This window comes from Atractosteus spatula, chromosome 16 (genome assembly GCF_055471065.1).
Source record: "Atractosteus spatula isolate fAtrSpa1 chromosome 16, fAtrSpa1.hap1, whole genome shotgun sequence".
NCBI lineage: Eukaryota > Metazoa > Chordata > Actinopteri > Semionotiformes > Lepisosteidae > Atractosteus > Atractosteus spatula.
Window position 1 is genome coordinate 11,580,900 of NC_142721.1, and position 16,704 is coordinate 11,597,603.

Here is a 16,704-nt window from a genome sequence, read left to right on the forward strand (position 1 = left end):
GTTGCCTAGTAACTATGAGGCTTCCATTAATTGGCAACTGGAAACTTATTAAGCTGCCCAAATTCTTTAGGGAAATGTAGCAGGAAGTCTTAATTCTTTTAGAAGAATTTGAGTTACCTGTCAAAATGGGATAGAAAATATTAATTATATTGAACAGAAGTGAAGCTGTTATTAATTTGACACATAAGTGTTCAGGTTAAGTATTAGAAATAAATTCTTGTTTTGTTTTCATTGTGTGGTTGAAAACACAATTTGCTTTCATGTATATTGTCTCCTTCATACAGGTTGTATTATATATTTGGTTGGCTAATGACTTTTTTTTCTGAATTGTTACACTTCTTTAGTAAGTAATACCGTTTTATTGTTTCTGTATGATCAATTTCTTGTTTTCAAATCGGATTCTTTAACTTTTAACCTACCTGATTTTTAATAGGCTTGCCGATATGGACATGTTCAGCATCTGGAACATCTGCTCTTCTATGGGGCCGATATGAGTGCCCAGAATGCTTCAGGGAACACTGCGCTGCACATCTGTGCTCTGTATAACCAGGTGAGTGCTGGAGTTTGTCACCTGAGTCACAGAGGTTTATCTGCTGGGCTCTTTTTGTTAAGCAGTACTGGGATCCACTTCGGTGGCAAATTTTAATTTTCCTTTTGCACTTAATCAAAACAAATTTCCCCTGGAGTGTAATCTGTTAAGAAATAAAGGTGGTGTTTGAAAATGGACATTCCTGTGTCATTTCTCAACATTTTTTGTGTGTTTTCTGGTGGATTTTAGGAATTTGTTTTTGGCATTGTTATGGATCCTTAGAATGATTTTTTCTGTAATGCTGGCATTGTAAAGGCTGTTTGCTTTTTCTTTGCACGTTCTTGGTTTCATGTGTGGGCTGTAGATTCCACTGCACCTGTGGGTGGTTGCATTTAATTAGGTAGTGTCAGATTATCTATGCATATATAGAGAAATATATTCTTTCAGTACGTCCCCATTTACTGTACATAAAAGTCTGGTTTATTAATGAATTAACACACTGTTAAAGTGCACACATTATGTGTAATTCTTATTAAACCTTGTTTTACATTTAGTCATTTATTATGTTCTTAGATGTACAGTATCAGTAGTAGAGGGCTGCTAAAAAGTGGAAACCCCTTAAGAGTCCTGTAATCTTAATTTGTCTGTAAGGATACCATCGATTGCTCTGAGATAAGTGATGGAATCTGTAATCACTTTCTGCTGAACTCCATGGTATCATACTGCACGTCTGAATAACTGAAAATTATTCACTTTACTGAGAGTTACTTTAGAGTTAACAGTTTCACCTACTTAAGCAAACAATGGTACACTAAGAAATATATATAAGAAATATATATTCATAAGAAATATATGAATATCTGAAGGACCTTTGCACTGTTTTTTATAGCATTCCTTTGATAAACATAATTAGTCTACATATGTATGCATATTATTATTGTTATTATTATTATTATTATTATTATTATTATTATTATACTGGTGGCTATCATTTGCAATACACATACAGTACACATACAGTATCTCATTAGCTTAAAAGCACAACCAGTCATCCTACAGGGATCCTATTTGAGAAGATTCTGGAAAATGAAAGATTATATACATTTAATATTGTTTCTGCTGAAACCTGTTACCTTTTGTTTTGCAAAGCTTAATTTTATCCATACTCTGCGTCCTAATTGTTAATATTGTATTTAGGATGTACTGTCAAAATATTGAGTATTATGTTTCTTGGGTCCATTATATAGCATAGGAAATCACGTGATATATTTCAGAGATTTCCTTTAGTTTGCTTAATAAAGCTCCTTACAAGTGCAGTTTTTTCACCACCGGTGGCATTGTTAATATATCTATACTCAGAATAAATTAATGACAAAACCTTTTATTGATCGGTTTTCCATTAAACCCTTTTAAACATTCAATATTTTAGCTATTATTCTTAACTTAGTTAATGAGTGTTAGGAAATACAGTAGATGCTACAATTAAAGTTGAAGGCTGTGTTGATTTCAGAATTAACAGAGGCAGTTACAGTTATTTTGAATAACGATTATGGCTTTTATTTAATCTTACTGTACTTTAAACTCTTGTTTGCTCCAAAACTGACCTGTTCTAACTGCCAGATTACAGTCATTTCAAACTATTGTTAATGTTCTGGAAAAGTTTCATATTTTATTTTTCAATGAACTTCTGTGAAATTATTGTAACATTTGTGAACAGTGAAACTGGAAACAAAAAGGGGAAAAAAAGATGGTATAACGTATGTTGTCTCAGACAGCAAAATATTACACTTTTTATCTCATTTTAAGTAAATAAAAGTACTATGGTCCCCCTCTTAGAATCTTATGCGACTTACAACTATTTTATCTTTAACCTATAAGAAAGTAAAAAAGGCAAAATAAATGTCACCCTCAACACATTATTGCAGGATAATTCTGGTATTTGTCTCCTAATTGCCTGGCAAGGATCCAGCAATATTTTTTTTTTAAAGTAACAACATAAGATACAGCAGTAAAGCTAATTAAGGACAAGATTCACTTGGCAGGTTTATACAGTATGTGAGAGAATGTAAACAAAGAAATGATTTTTAAATGTACACTGAATAGACCCATAGACAATTTTAAAGGTATGTTTGTATTACCATAGTGTATATAACACACTAGCCCTGAGGAAAGTGAGGCAGAGGTCAGTGGTGTCATTAGAAATCATTACATACAGCATGGCATCTGTAGCTCGTTAGGTTTCTTTACTTGTTCATTAGTGTGGTGAGTAAAGCAGTCAGATTGTCTCTCTTTTCTGAGGTTTTAATGCCATTTTTTTCTAGAGCTTCTTAAGATTATGTTCAGTGGAACTGTATGTGCTACTACTGTACTGTATGTGCACATAAAGTAATGAAGACGACAGCACAGAGAAACTGTGGAAGAAGAAAACAGGCCAGGTGCTGGGGTTGAATCAGACAAAAGTGACGTTTTACTGGTTGGTAAATGAATACTGGTTGGCATGGTGGCACAGTGGTGAACACAGAGCTGGGACCCTGGGTTCAATTCCTGTGGTGCTCTGTGTGTGGAGTTTGCATGCTCTCCCTGTGTTTGCACGGGTTTCCTCCAGGCACTCCGGTTTCCTCCCACGGTCCAAAGACATACAGTACTGATAGGTTAATTGTCTTCTGGAAGAAATTAGCTCTGGTGTGAGTGTGTGTGTTCAGTCCAAGGTGAACCCTGCCTTGCCCCCATTGCTTGCTGGGATAGACTCCAGGTCCCCTGCGACCCTGTTTTGGATATTGAGGTACATACTCTATACATACTAGCTTTGTTGTCAAACACTATTACTCATTTGATCACTCAGAAACACTTGAGGAAAAACAAAACAAGATAAAATGTTAAAATTTAAGCAATTACATGCCAGCACCCTTTAGGGGTGAAATATAGGTGTCTTTCTTTAGAGCGATAATTTGAGAATACATTACTTTTTGTGTGGGGCATTAAATCAACAAAATGAGAAACTGGCTATGGGGGGGGAGTTCAGTATTTGCAGTAGAACTACCAGCCTGATGTGCTTATGAGCGTGTGTGAAGCTTTCGTGGGTGGGCTGATGAATCCAGAAATCAGAACTAGGATTGTGCTGCTAACATTACAGATCTACCTTCAGCTGCTGTTAAGATCTAGCAATTATTCGTGGTTCTCTTTCAGTAAGTTCATTTCTATTCATGGTAGGAAGATGCATTGCGGCTAAGGAGGTTAAAAGGAGCACTCCTCGGTAAGGAAAAGAGGGGGGTATGGTTTGGGGGTGGGCAGACAAAAGCAGCCCAAGATAACATTAGTTAACAAGCCTTAAGTACTGTTTTTGTTTTACAGGATAATTGTGCAAGAGTTCTTCTTGTCCGTGGAGCCAACAAGGAGATCAAGAACTACAACAGTCAAACCCCATTCCAGGTACAGTTCTTTCTGGTTTGAATCTGAGGAATTTTGGGTCGGAATGCAATTCGAATGTGTAATTAATTTAGCAGAGTGCCGTTTTTGCAGTAATTGTGCCTGAGGGGATAAATGCTCACAGGCTGAAGATTGTTCATTGGTTGAAGATATGTAGTACTTTTAATGAGGCAATACATAGCAGTTTCATACCTTGTCATTTTTCTGTTCATGACGGTAAGACAGAAATCTCTGTTCTGAATGGATTTTTTTCAGTGAAACTTTGAAAGATAATATAGAGGAAATCTTCTGTAGCCATGTTGAATTGTGCTTTTTATTAAAATATTATGATCAATGATGAGTTCCTATGTACTGATTTATTGCAATAAATCCTTTTAAGAGCTCTGACAGTAGTGAGAGTGAGTCACTTACAGTTGTTTAGATTTATATTCAACATATGTAAACGAGCTGGTATCATTGTATTGATCACCATATGCAAAATGTTTAAAAGCTCGCTGATTATTCAAATAGTGTGTAATGCCATAATATACCACTTTTAACTAGAATGGATCTACAGAGAATGAGTCAGAGATATTAATCACAGATAAAGGTTATTGTGCCTTTTATATAAGGGAGTCCTTAATATTTGTTAAGAGCACAGTACTTCTGCGTTAAACCCAGCTTTGGTTTGACTGTTATTTACTGTAGATACACTGAGTTACAGAATATCAAGTTGTCTGATTTGGAGTCTTTATTTTTTAGTCTCTACTTTTCTGCTTTCTCACACAAGAAAAATTCCTTGAATAAATATTGTAGTACACAGTACTTATATAATACATAAGACAAAATCTTCCACCTTATGTTTACCGCAAGCTGCCATTAATGCACAACTGATTTATACTGTACAAGCCATTTTATCCAGGCGCATCGGGCAATTTGATTTAATAAGGTATACAGGAGGAATTAATCTCTTTTATTAGTCAGATCTGTGGAAGTTCAATAGGCAACGTAATATGTTGACCTGAGAAACACACTAATAAAATTCAAAATGTTAAACAGCCTGATTTAAGCAGGTGGCCTGAACAGAAGCCAAACACCTTTAAATACCACTTATGAAGCTATTTATGTATGTGGGAAATGTTAAAGGTGGAACAACATGTATTTGCACACTGACATTATCTAAAATCTGAGCAGTCTTTAAATTGGCTTTGCATGAATTTAAAGAAAAACTCATTTTGCCTTTTTTGTATTTTTTAATCTTTTGTTTATCAAAACACTGCCACTCTCCTAAGCATGGTTTTGTTTTACTTGTCAGTCCTGTGTTATTTGCTACAGTCAGGTTGTTAGTCTGGGGCTTATGGTCTTGTGCCATTCTTTTTTCAACAGTGGTGAACCTTCTCTGGGCAGAAACTAGCCTTCTTATTATTGATCAAAGGTCTTTTTTAGACCAACGATCCCCCAGGGCAATACTGATGTCCATATGCTAGATTGTGACGTCTTAAACTCTCCCCTTTAAAACACTGCAGCAACCTAAGCGGTTTTCAAACGGCGTGAAGGCGTTACAGCCCTGGGCTCTTCTTCACACGAGCTCCAAGCTTCTGTGCAAATCAGTCCATCACTGCTGTTTGTTCCAGAAAGAAGCTCCTCTTCATTCTCTAGCCTAAAACAGAGGTTTTAGCACAGCCAGTTTAACTGTTTTACTTGCTGGTTGGTGTTTGTATTCCCCTTAGCTAATACTTACAAGACAGGGTGAAATTACACACTTCAACTTCACACTTCATCCAACTGGTTAACATCTAGTGTAGTCAAATGGGAAGCCAGCCTCAGTACTCACTACACATCTGTTGTATATAAACATCTTTGCCTTTCTCTTTTCTGTACTTATATTTATTGTATTGTAAAAAAACATTGCTTACTGCTATTTTTCATTTACACACTTCATTTTGTGAGCCACAAATGAGCATCTGGTCATCACTGTCAATTTGCTATTCATTTCTTCTTTAGTCTAACATGTAGGAGGTATGGTTATGTAATGTATATTTGAGGATTACATCCAGTTTACTGATGCATTTTCTGATGGTTTTCATTATTTATCATGTGATACTGAAAAATAAAGGTGGTGCTCTATCACTTCACTAATTAAAAGCTCTCTTGTGTTGAAGCAACACGCGCAAAACAGCATAACCATGTTTTCTATCAAATCCCTCAAGTTGAAATGTGAAATATCTCTTTTCATACTGTAAGTGTCTCTCTGAGGGAGGTTCAGAAAATCTTGAGTTGACATAGTGCAAACTTGAGACACTTCTGGTCATTTTGGTCATGATAAGTCAGTTTTCATTACAAAATACGTTTGCTCACCCTTAAACATTCAATTCACTTGTGAATTCCAATGTAAAGTGGCTAAACGCCTGAACTCTTTAGCTCAGATTGGAGTCAAAGTGAAAGATACACTTCAAGTGCCAGATATATTTAATTTCCCTTCTGCTTCTGCATTGCCCAGTTGTTAATGCCCTGATATTTCTTTATTTGCATCTGAAACATGCCTACTCTGAGCCTTCATCAGAAATGACACCACTTCATGTCTCTCTAAAAATTAAAAAAATATGTTTTATTGTACAGGGAAATAAGATCTACTGAAACATACAGTTTATCTCATTTACAACAGGTTTCTAGGAGGCAGTGGCCACCCACACTTAACTCCAGTGTGTCATTTCACACTTTCCCGTAAGATAAGACAACATTACACCTTGCACATAAATTCACTTATCTCCTCTTTTAGAATTCCGTTCTTATGGGTATTAATTATTAAAGCTTTGAAAAGATATAATGTATGTGAGCCAGTACTGTTTCATACTTTTCTTTTCAAAAATAATTACTTTTGGGTTGGAATCCTGGGTTATATTCTTTATCCCTTCACTCACTTTCTGTTCTTTGAGGGGTTTATCAAAGGAAACTCTAAAAGTAGTGCCAACAGTAGGAATACAGAACTTTAAGTGTTTCATGAATTTACTTAAATGATAGGAACTCCCACATTAAAAATGGGAAATATCATTAATATGATGTGTACAGTACATATCAAACAAGTTATTCCTTAAAAATGTTCTTTGTTACCAGCTCCTGTATATACTATTATTAATCTTCAGATTTTCTTATTGATAATACAGTGGATTTACTGTATATCTTTGTTTTGGGATGTGGACATCATATTGCCTGGGATCCAATCTTGTACAGTATATATTCTCTGTATTTTGTATAGCATGATTAAAAAATCGAGTTATTACCTGAAGTACATTATTTTCAAATATGGAACTAAAATAGGTGGAAGGGTTAAGATCCAGGTTCATTTGCCAAGTCTTGATTTTAATAATGAAGTGATAGATGCATAGCACAGATGTTTCAGTTATTTCTGAGGGTAGTGTTTTATTGTCTAGAATTTTAACAACTGGGAAATCTAGCAGTTTACATAAGAACAGCAAAAAGTATCACTCAGTCTGTCAAATCCCATCCTGTTGTACATAATCAATTGATCCAAAGACTTCATGTAGCCGGTTCTTGCTAGAGCTTAGTGACTCATCAGTTACAAAATGACCTTGTATCTTGTTCCCAACACCCACCACAATTTTTTTTAATAAAATATTTTTCCGTAATATTGTTGAGCTCAATAGCTTTTCTCCAGCTCTGGCCTCTACACCATATCTAAAATAATGATTTGGGTTGTCCATTCAGGATCTTTAAGATTGTGCTGAAAGCCCTAATGTCTTCACCATTACTTAATTCAATTAATATTACAACATAAATCACTTGTTCTCTTGAATCCGAAAAGTCGTGTTCGTTTTTTTGGTGGACTTTTCAGTGCTGACCTATACATTAAAAACTTCTAAGAAGCATTTTGTAAAAGCTCTTGACAAAACTACACGCATACATGTATTTTTAGACAAATCTACTGTATGTATCCATGAGATGTCGGCATTTAAACATGAGCATCAAACAAGAAATCATAATTTATTAAAGAGAACCTCATTCCTCTTGTGCAATATATTTAAAACAATGAATTATTGAAGCATTTCTTTTCAATCTCTTATACAATTTCAATACACTTTCATCTTTAAATATGAATAGTCAATAATATCTAAATACTTTTTTATCTACTTAACCCTACTGTATGCATGGCAGTTTTATGTACTGTAATTTATTTGTCAAGAGTCAGTGCTTAGGATTTCTTTATCACAGGCAGATGTTTTTCTTTACAGGAGTTTGTCTTAATTTGAAACCTTTGTTTATATACTTACAGGTATTAACAAAACAACCAAGTAGTACTGAAAACCATCCCACATAACTTTTACATCTCATTGTCCTTAACTTATCATAAAAGTTTGTGTAGACTAATAGTTCACTAATAGCTTAGTGAATTTAATTAAATCAATGCCTGTTTGTATTGTTGGCCATGCAGTAGTTTGTTGAGGCACACTTTGAATAAAAGGATTTAGTTTAATAGACTGTTCACAGAGTGAGGAAACAGAGTTTATCAGTGAGTCATTATTTATAGTTGTGAAAATTATTGGATCTAAAACTTTTCTAATAGACTTACATCTAATATGAAATAAAGGCAGCATTTTAAATTAGTGGTGTGACTGAGAACATCACAGTGCTGTCTTTGGACAGATGACTGTTGACAGTAATCTAGTGTCTTCCTGCTGAATATTTATGTATAGGGTGGAAGCTACACTTTCTACACAGATCAGCAACTTGAATTGAGCAGTGAACTTAATTCCACTCCAGCCTTGACAGACAGACAAGCATTTTCGAAGAGGTTAGAGATCACCGTGTACTTTGTCAGTGTTTCAGAGTGCAAAAGAAACAATATAATAATTCACAATGAAAAAAAGAAGGGAGAGATTGAAATGGGAAATGTTTCAACTGTAGAAACTCCTTCAGGTCCGAGGAGCAGAGAGAGCAGAGATATGAAGGAAAGAGATGGGACAGGGAAAATCAAAGGGCAAGAAAAGGTGAGATGGCAGTGAAAAGGGGGGCTATGAGGAAGCAAATTCTGGAACAAGGTGTTAAAGGAAACAATCTGTGAATAAAATTTCATACAAAATTTCCACACAATAATAATTCCCCTTGAACCCTGTATTCAGTGTAAAGTGAGTTTGCATTTCAATATACTTTTAATCAGACTTAATCCTGTTGAACCCCCCCCCCCCCCCCCCCACAATATACTACTGTATATACTGTACATTTACAAACAAGGGATCCTGACCTTTTTTATATATTACACCATAGACATGTAATTGGAAAGTAACTCTCTTTGTCTTTCCTGTAATTTTGCAAAGGTGTTTGACTGTTTTTGTTTTATACTGTACGTCTCATGGGCTAAGATATTTTTCAGGAGCTCAGACTTTGGGGAAAATAGATGTAAGGCTTTTTCTGAAACAATTCTGCATTAGAAATGAAAACTTTAGACCATTTGTCTCCCAAATTAATAACGAGAAATTAGAATTCAATACATTATCCTTTTTACCTCTAATTTTGTGGCTAATTTTAGGACAAGACAGGCATATGAAATTGATATGCCACCCCTAAAGAGTTGTATTGATCTTGAAACTAATATTTTTAATATACAAATGTAATGTGAAGTACAGTCTTTGGAGATATTTTTATACTTTTGCTGTAGTGAAAGCCATACATAGCCTAGAATTTTGCTTTAGAAATGGCAGCTTCTAAACATGAAAGAGGATATATGTTTGTGGAAATAAAGCAATATTTTATGAAACATGTACTTTTTAAAATAAAATGCACTTTAGTCTCTATGAGGGACCTTCTCTGTCTTAATTAAGAATCTATCTTTTTTGAGAAATTGCTGCAGGCTTAACCCTCCCCCTCAACCACAAACAAAAAGGAGTTTCTATGGCAACCCTAGGCAGCAGCTTAAAGATAACACTAATTCCAAGATATCTTTTTGCTAAGAGTGGTACCCAAGAGGTTAATACTTAGGTATTTCCTGACACCTTAATAATAGGATATCTTAGATTGTATAAGAGTCAACTAAAATATATCAGTTTGGGCACATTTCTTGTTATATTTCTGTTAAGGTTAAGTTTAAGGTACTGTACATTATCAAATGATGTACATTGTGCATTTGAATTGTGAAGGTTATAACCCATCATAATGTTGAGCATTAAAAAGTTAAAAGCATGTTTCTTCAATCTACTGAATATGTTAAGCATACAAAATACTATATAGTTTGGTGTTGTTTCATAGAATATCTACTGTAAATATGTAGCAGCTGAGTGCACACGCTGTGTTTTATAATCTCATTGGTACTGTCCAGGACCTCATTTCAGTATATGAGAAAAAAAATAATGAATACATCTTACGCTTTTCAGAAAGTATGGATAAATGTTTGTAGGGGAAATATTAGCCTGTTGAGTGAACAAGAAGGATCCTTGCAAAAAAGCAGTAGAGGAAAATGAGCCACCAGTTGTAAAGCAATTAATATATCATTTACAGTGTGATCTGAGTTTTGCTCTGCTTGAATGGATAGAGCTTCTAATTAGTGCATCGACTGTGCTGCCAGGAAAGACACACAATTTTGTCTGACTACTTAACACAGTTTGAAAGGCAGGTAATTTATTACTATGTATTCCAGTAACAGTGCAAATTCACACACTCAGTAAGATGAAAAGGTTTAATTTTACTAGTATGGCACTGTTTTTTCTTTTCTTTTTCAGCTCAGCCTCCACCCACCCTTTAAGGGACTCTTTTATTTTTTTTATTTAAAATGCTCTCTTTTTTCTCTCTCTCTGTAAAGACTACATAAACAGTAATCAAAGATACAATAGTTGGCCATAAGAACAAGTTTGAACCTAGGTAATGTTGTAGAGGCAAGCTGCTCAGCTTGCATGAGATTTACTTTGATATGTATGTTTTGAAACCTACCTTCTGTCTAGAGCAGTACGTTATGGGGGCTTTAACAGTGAACTGTCATCTGTTATTTCTGCATTGGGACTGTAGTGGTAGTGGGTTGTCCATTCCTCCAGGATACTTGTGAATGTTACAGGGCACTTGTTCCTAAGGAAATACGATCTTTATCGCCCCCTAGTGAATACAATGTTAATCACAGTTTTATAACAAGAAAATCAGAGTTCATGCATCAAGTCAGCATACACAACTTAAATGAAGCTATGCTCTACTGTCTTTGTCTCTTGGTATTTATATAAAAAATTAAATTTCTTTTGTCAGTACTAGGTAGCTTTTGCTATTGACATTAATTATTAATTGTCTCAGCTTAAAAGAATATATGTCTCTTGTAAATTATGGATATCTTTACATTGTTAATTTCAAAGGTTCATTTTTTGTTTGAGTTGCTACTGTATGATGCTTGTGGAGAATGGATGGATGGATTAACATACCCTTTTCACTGAACATAAAGCTAAAATGCAATTTACAAATGACTTAATCAGACATAGATATAAAACTTTGAAATTAAATCTAAAATTATGCTTATAATCCCATCGTATCATGTACGAAATAGTAATTTCTTAATCAAGGTTTTTGATTAAACAGGGGTGTGTGTGTGTTCCTCCTACAGTAATAAATTGTATTAGAATTGTGTATGCTATGCTTTACTGTTTTCTTTGTCGTCTTTTTTTTCAGATGTATTCTTTAAGTATTATAAGAATATATTAATATTAAAATGAAGAACCATTCTGATCTGCACATAGAAATGTTATAGGAGAGATCTGTTTTAGATGAATTCTTAGAGTAAGTTTTGAGAAATTATCTGTGAGGGTATTTGTCCTTGAGTACTTAACATGCACTTCACAAGTCACAGCAGAAATGTTTGCACAGGAAAGTGAATGCTTTCTGTCAAGAAAAAAGTTAACAGCTAGGAAATACGTACATGCTATACGATCATTAAGCTCATTTTTTGTTATTATTTAAGGGCATTAATATTTTCAGAATGATTCAACATTTAACCTTATTATTTCTAATTTAGACTGACTAAGGTAGAACATCACATAACCACTTCTTTGTGATGTAAGAGCAAAGCATACACTGTTTTAATATGTGTTTAGGACTGTTATCACTGAGACTATTTCTATAATGTTCTTCTATGAACTAAAGATTTGTGCAAGAGGTCATTACACAACAGCGTAATTCCTGTAGAGAGCATTTTCTCCCAACAATGAGTGGAAAAAATGATGTGATGTCTCTGATGTCACAAGGCTGCTGTCTGCCAATGGCTGTAGGTTTGGGGTCTCTGTATGGCTGCAGGCTATGGTGATGTAATTGTATAGAACAAATGAGACTTCTGAGTGAGCTTGAGGCTGCAGCTGGTTCAATCTTAGGTTGAAGCTACTGTGCTTGGATAAGCTTCAGAACATTATATGATATCATACACAAACGGACTGGTGAAATTTGAAAAAATAACACGTATTGAAATCCATTTTTAGCTAACATAAAAAGCTACAAATGAGAGGAAGCCATTTGGTTTATCTTGCCAGTTTGGTTAGTAGTAGTTAATTGGTGTGAGGATCTCATCCAGCGTTTTCTTGAAAGAAGCCAGGATATCAACTTCAGCAACATGGCTGGGAAGCTTGTTCCAGACCCTTACAACCGTATATACTTAAAGATGTTCATCCCATTCCCTGTTCTAAAACCACTTCCTTGTAGTTGTCACTTGTGCCCTCTGGCTTGTGTTTCATTATTGATTTTAAAGATATCCATCTAGTACTGTAGCTCCATCCCTTCATTACATTTACAATTTATTGTTTAGGTCAATAAAGCACCATTAAACCTTTGTAGTAGTAAATTCAAGTAGGCCTAAATGAAAAGTACCCTTTGTGTAAATAGTAGTTTGGTCATAAGCAGCATTACTCTCTTGGTGCCGAGACAAAGTGGGTTGTAAAATGTCCAAATATTATGTTCTTTAGGATTTTTTTAGTATTTCAAAGCTTTTATATTTAAGACTAAATCATATTAGGCGGGTGTTAGTAGAAAATTATAGTTCTCGTATTTTACTTGATATTTTTTCTGTTGTTTTTATTTCTCTGACAGCAGTCATGAAGTTAGAAACACAAAAAAAGTGTGCAGAAAAGCTCTTACTCTGTAGTTACTTTTGTTTTTGTATCACAAAGTTCTGTTTCTTGTATATTACTTTATTAAAGAAATGTTTTGTAAAATAAAGTTGTATTTACAACTTTTAATTTTTCTTTCATAGGTGGCCATCATAGCAGGGAATTTTGAACTGGCTGAGTTAGTCAAGAATCACAAAGATACTGATATAGGTAAGTGATTGAGGTTCCAAAATATTGTTTTCCCTTCTAAAAGGTGTTATGTACACTTAGTGTTTTGAACACTTGAGCAAGTTAAAGGTTTTGGAAATTCAATTGGAACTACTTGCTGTTCATACTTGCAAATTACACGTGTTTCATGATTTATGGCATTCAGAAACAAAAGTATTTAATGTCCAGTTTTATAGAATTTATATTAGCTGCAATAAAACGTTTTGCACCTGTGAGAAAACACATACAGTATAACACAATTATTCAATATGTGTTTTCTACATTTATTTTGTCTGTCAGTGTCTTCTAAGCTTCCATTATTATCATTGCTTGCACCAATAATGGAAGCATATTTTTTTACGTCACTCATATTGTGAAAGGGGTTGGCAAGAAATAACATTTTCTTTCCAGCTGCTTCCAGATGTCTATGTGTGATACAATATATTGTTGTATTATTTATTGTCTGTCACATAGCACACCTTTGCATTTTCATCTTAAAAATGCTTAAAAATGATGCCTATCACTTTATAATGTACAGTATGTTATCTTTGACTATCCATGATCATGTCTGTTGAACTTGTGTTTTAACTTTTCTGGGGTGTTCCCCAGAAACCAACTGATGACCAACTGATTGTTTGGAATTGTGTGGAATTCGTTTAATTGATCGGTACTATATTTAGAGCCAGCACTTCTCATGGGAATTTAGTTTTTCTGTTTTCACTGGCATAAACAGTGACTGACAGCATCAACAGAAAGACTGGAAAACACAGAAAGGCATTTATCAGTTTGTCTGCAGTGCACTCGAGCATCATTCAGGTGACATTCAGAGTTCAGCACAAATTAGAAACCTTTGATGGTTATGATCAGCCACAGAGTTGTCTTTTTAAAATCAAGTAAATTTAAAATTAGTTTACAAACATTTCAGTTTCGTTCAATCCAAAATTATTTTTAATAAATTTATTCTATTTAAAAAGGTTCACAAGAGGATTAGTGGGGACTGACAAATAAAAAAAAAATGTAATCCTCGATTGTTTCCCAGCAATCCACAGCTGTCTGTCAGTAAATGAATAGTGCTGCAGGATTAGGAAACATCTGCTGACCAACAGTTATTATGGAGTCTTTAGGATGAATGTCCTAAACGCTGTGGTAACAATGACAATTTGGAATTTCCAGGCCCTTGAGTATATTATTAATAAAAGTTGTACATACATTGCAAGATGATGGCTATGGAGATGTCACCTTCGGATCACCTACATTTTTCCTGCAATATATCTTGTTTGTGATGGGATACATTTTCAAGTGGATTAGCTGTCATGGGTTGTGCCAGCTCAACACTAGAACAAGGTTTGTTGTTGTAACTCTTCAGCAGTTCTAAATTTAATATGTGTTTTCTGCTAAGGTAACATCAGGCAAATGTGAAGATGTATTTTAGACTGGAATCTGTGTTCGCTGTTGCTAGGTACATAGTCAAATTATATTTCTCTTACCGGAACTGTGCATCATGTAATCTGAAATTACTGTAAGAGCATTTGCTAAGGGCGTTAACAGTCAATTACAGTACAGTAGATCATAATCTGTCATCAAGACAGTCTTCCTCTGGGAAAGTCATACTACTATTTTAATATTTTTTGAGGTAACAGTGGCACTTTATATGAGTTATCTTGTATACAGCATACTGTAGTGCACAAACTGTGCATTTCAAATACTCACTGTTTTCTAAATTACCTCTGACAGGGCTCAAAAGTGGTTGGTTTAATTTCTTGTGTACAGTACAGTGAACAATATTTGGAAAGATTTAAACAAAAAAAATAATGGACAAATTCAAAGTATATCTCTTCATTATAGCATTATTCTTAATTAAATCTCAGACAGGATATATTCTATTTCAAATAAAAATATTTTCAAATTTTCCTGTTTAGTTAAAATGGCATGAGTAAAACAGAGTTACTTCAGAATTTATATGCATTATTCATATTTTGTAAGATTGTATGATTTATAAAATTTTCCTAGAAGGATATGATGTCATGCGTTTTTTTTCATCCTATAGAGTGTTAAAATTCATCCCAAATTTGCATTTGATGTTTGCAGCATTTAGTGCTGCTGACCTACTTAGATAATTATACACCCTTTAAGAAATGAGACTGAATAGCACAGTGTAAAACACAGTGGATCCCAGCTGTTTAAGATCTCCATAGAATCCTGTTTCAGCAAACAATGAAGTGTTGTACCATTCACTTCTGAATTTCTGAATTAAGTGCATTTTTAAATTACATTTTTTATAGAACTGTGCCCTATTTTAATTGATTAAAATTGATTAAAACCTACCCTAAGTTACATTTCTTAGAAGTATTTTGGCCAAGCAGTATTCTATTTGACTCTTATCTGTAGAATATTAAAGCAGCGTGTTCTCTAGTGAAAGACACAGATTGAGCTGGAGATTAAAATGTCATCTGAAAATCCCTGTGTCATCATTTTTCTCATCTTTGGATTTTTCAATGCATGTTTTTCTTGCAGCAGACGCTGACATTATATTAAACAATAATGTCAAAGTCATATCCTTAGGCCCTAGTTCAACCAGAGTTATACAGTAGTTTTTAAGCAAAGCATTTAGGAAACTTTCATCTGTCCTTTCAGGTGTTCTGGACTTTACACTAATGTGCAATACTGTATGCAAAGATATACTTGGACTACAGATCCTGCAAATGAACTGGAACATTTTATTTCAATATATACCAATATGAATCTAATATTGCTGCTGTTGCAGTGGAAACCACTTGCTTTTGGCTTCCCTTCATCTTTGTGACCAGTATCGGAGGCACAAAGGCAATGTACAGTTTAAGTATGTAAATACAGTATGTGCTCCCTGAATTAGAAGCAAATGGTTGCCATGGCGTCCAGTGTTATTTGGCAATTGGCTAATCAAGAAGTTGAAATCTTGTTTGTTTCTTTGTTAGAATTAAAAGTGTTATGAAAGGAAAAGTCATGTTTATATATTTGAGATTATCCATTTTAAATATATGAATTTATATAAAATAAAAATCACTATCATTACAAATTCTTTGAAGTATATTTTTATATTTCTTCTAGTTTGGGTTATGCTTTTATTGGTTTAACTTATTTGAAGGTAGTGATTGCTAATTGCAATGTTGCTTTTTTCATAACGTACAATGTTATATTTTTGACAGTACAAAGTATGGTTACCTTTTCTTAACATCACTGTTGCATAAATCTGGCATCTAAAGTTCTATCTGTCAGAATCATAGCAAGGTCCTGCCCAAAGGGAATTCTGTTGTCAGCTAGTAATGTCTCCCTGAGACACTTGGGCTCAATGTAATCCTTGGTCTCAATGTAGAAAGTCTATTTTTCTTGAACCCTGTGATGTGAGCATTGAAAAAACAAACTGCATGGACACATTATAAGATAGGCACTCTAATCCAGACTCTATCCTCAGAAAGCTCTTGGAGAGAATGGGAAGGCAGGTAT

The 16,704-nt window shown here is 34.3% G+C and overlaps 1 protein-coding gene across 1 annotated transcript in view; it reads left to right on the forward strand.

The window, feature by feature from the left end:
• shank2b (SH3 and multiple ankyrin repeat domains 2b) overlaps positions 1–16,704 on the forward strand; it is a 139,067-nt gene that overhangs the window by 18,631 nt on the left and 103,732 nt on the right. Inside the window, exons 7-9 of the mRNA XM_088935195.1 lie at positions 434–550; positions 3,881–3,958; positions 13,158–13,224. Coding sequence (XP_088791321.1) covers positions 434–550; positions 3,881–3,958; positions 13,158–13,224 — 262 coding nt within the window. The remainder of the gene's footprint in view (positions 1–433; positions 551–3,880; positions 3,959–13,157; positions 13,225–16,704) is intronic.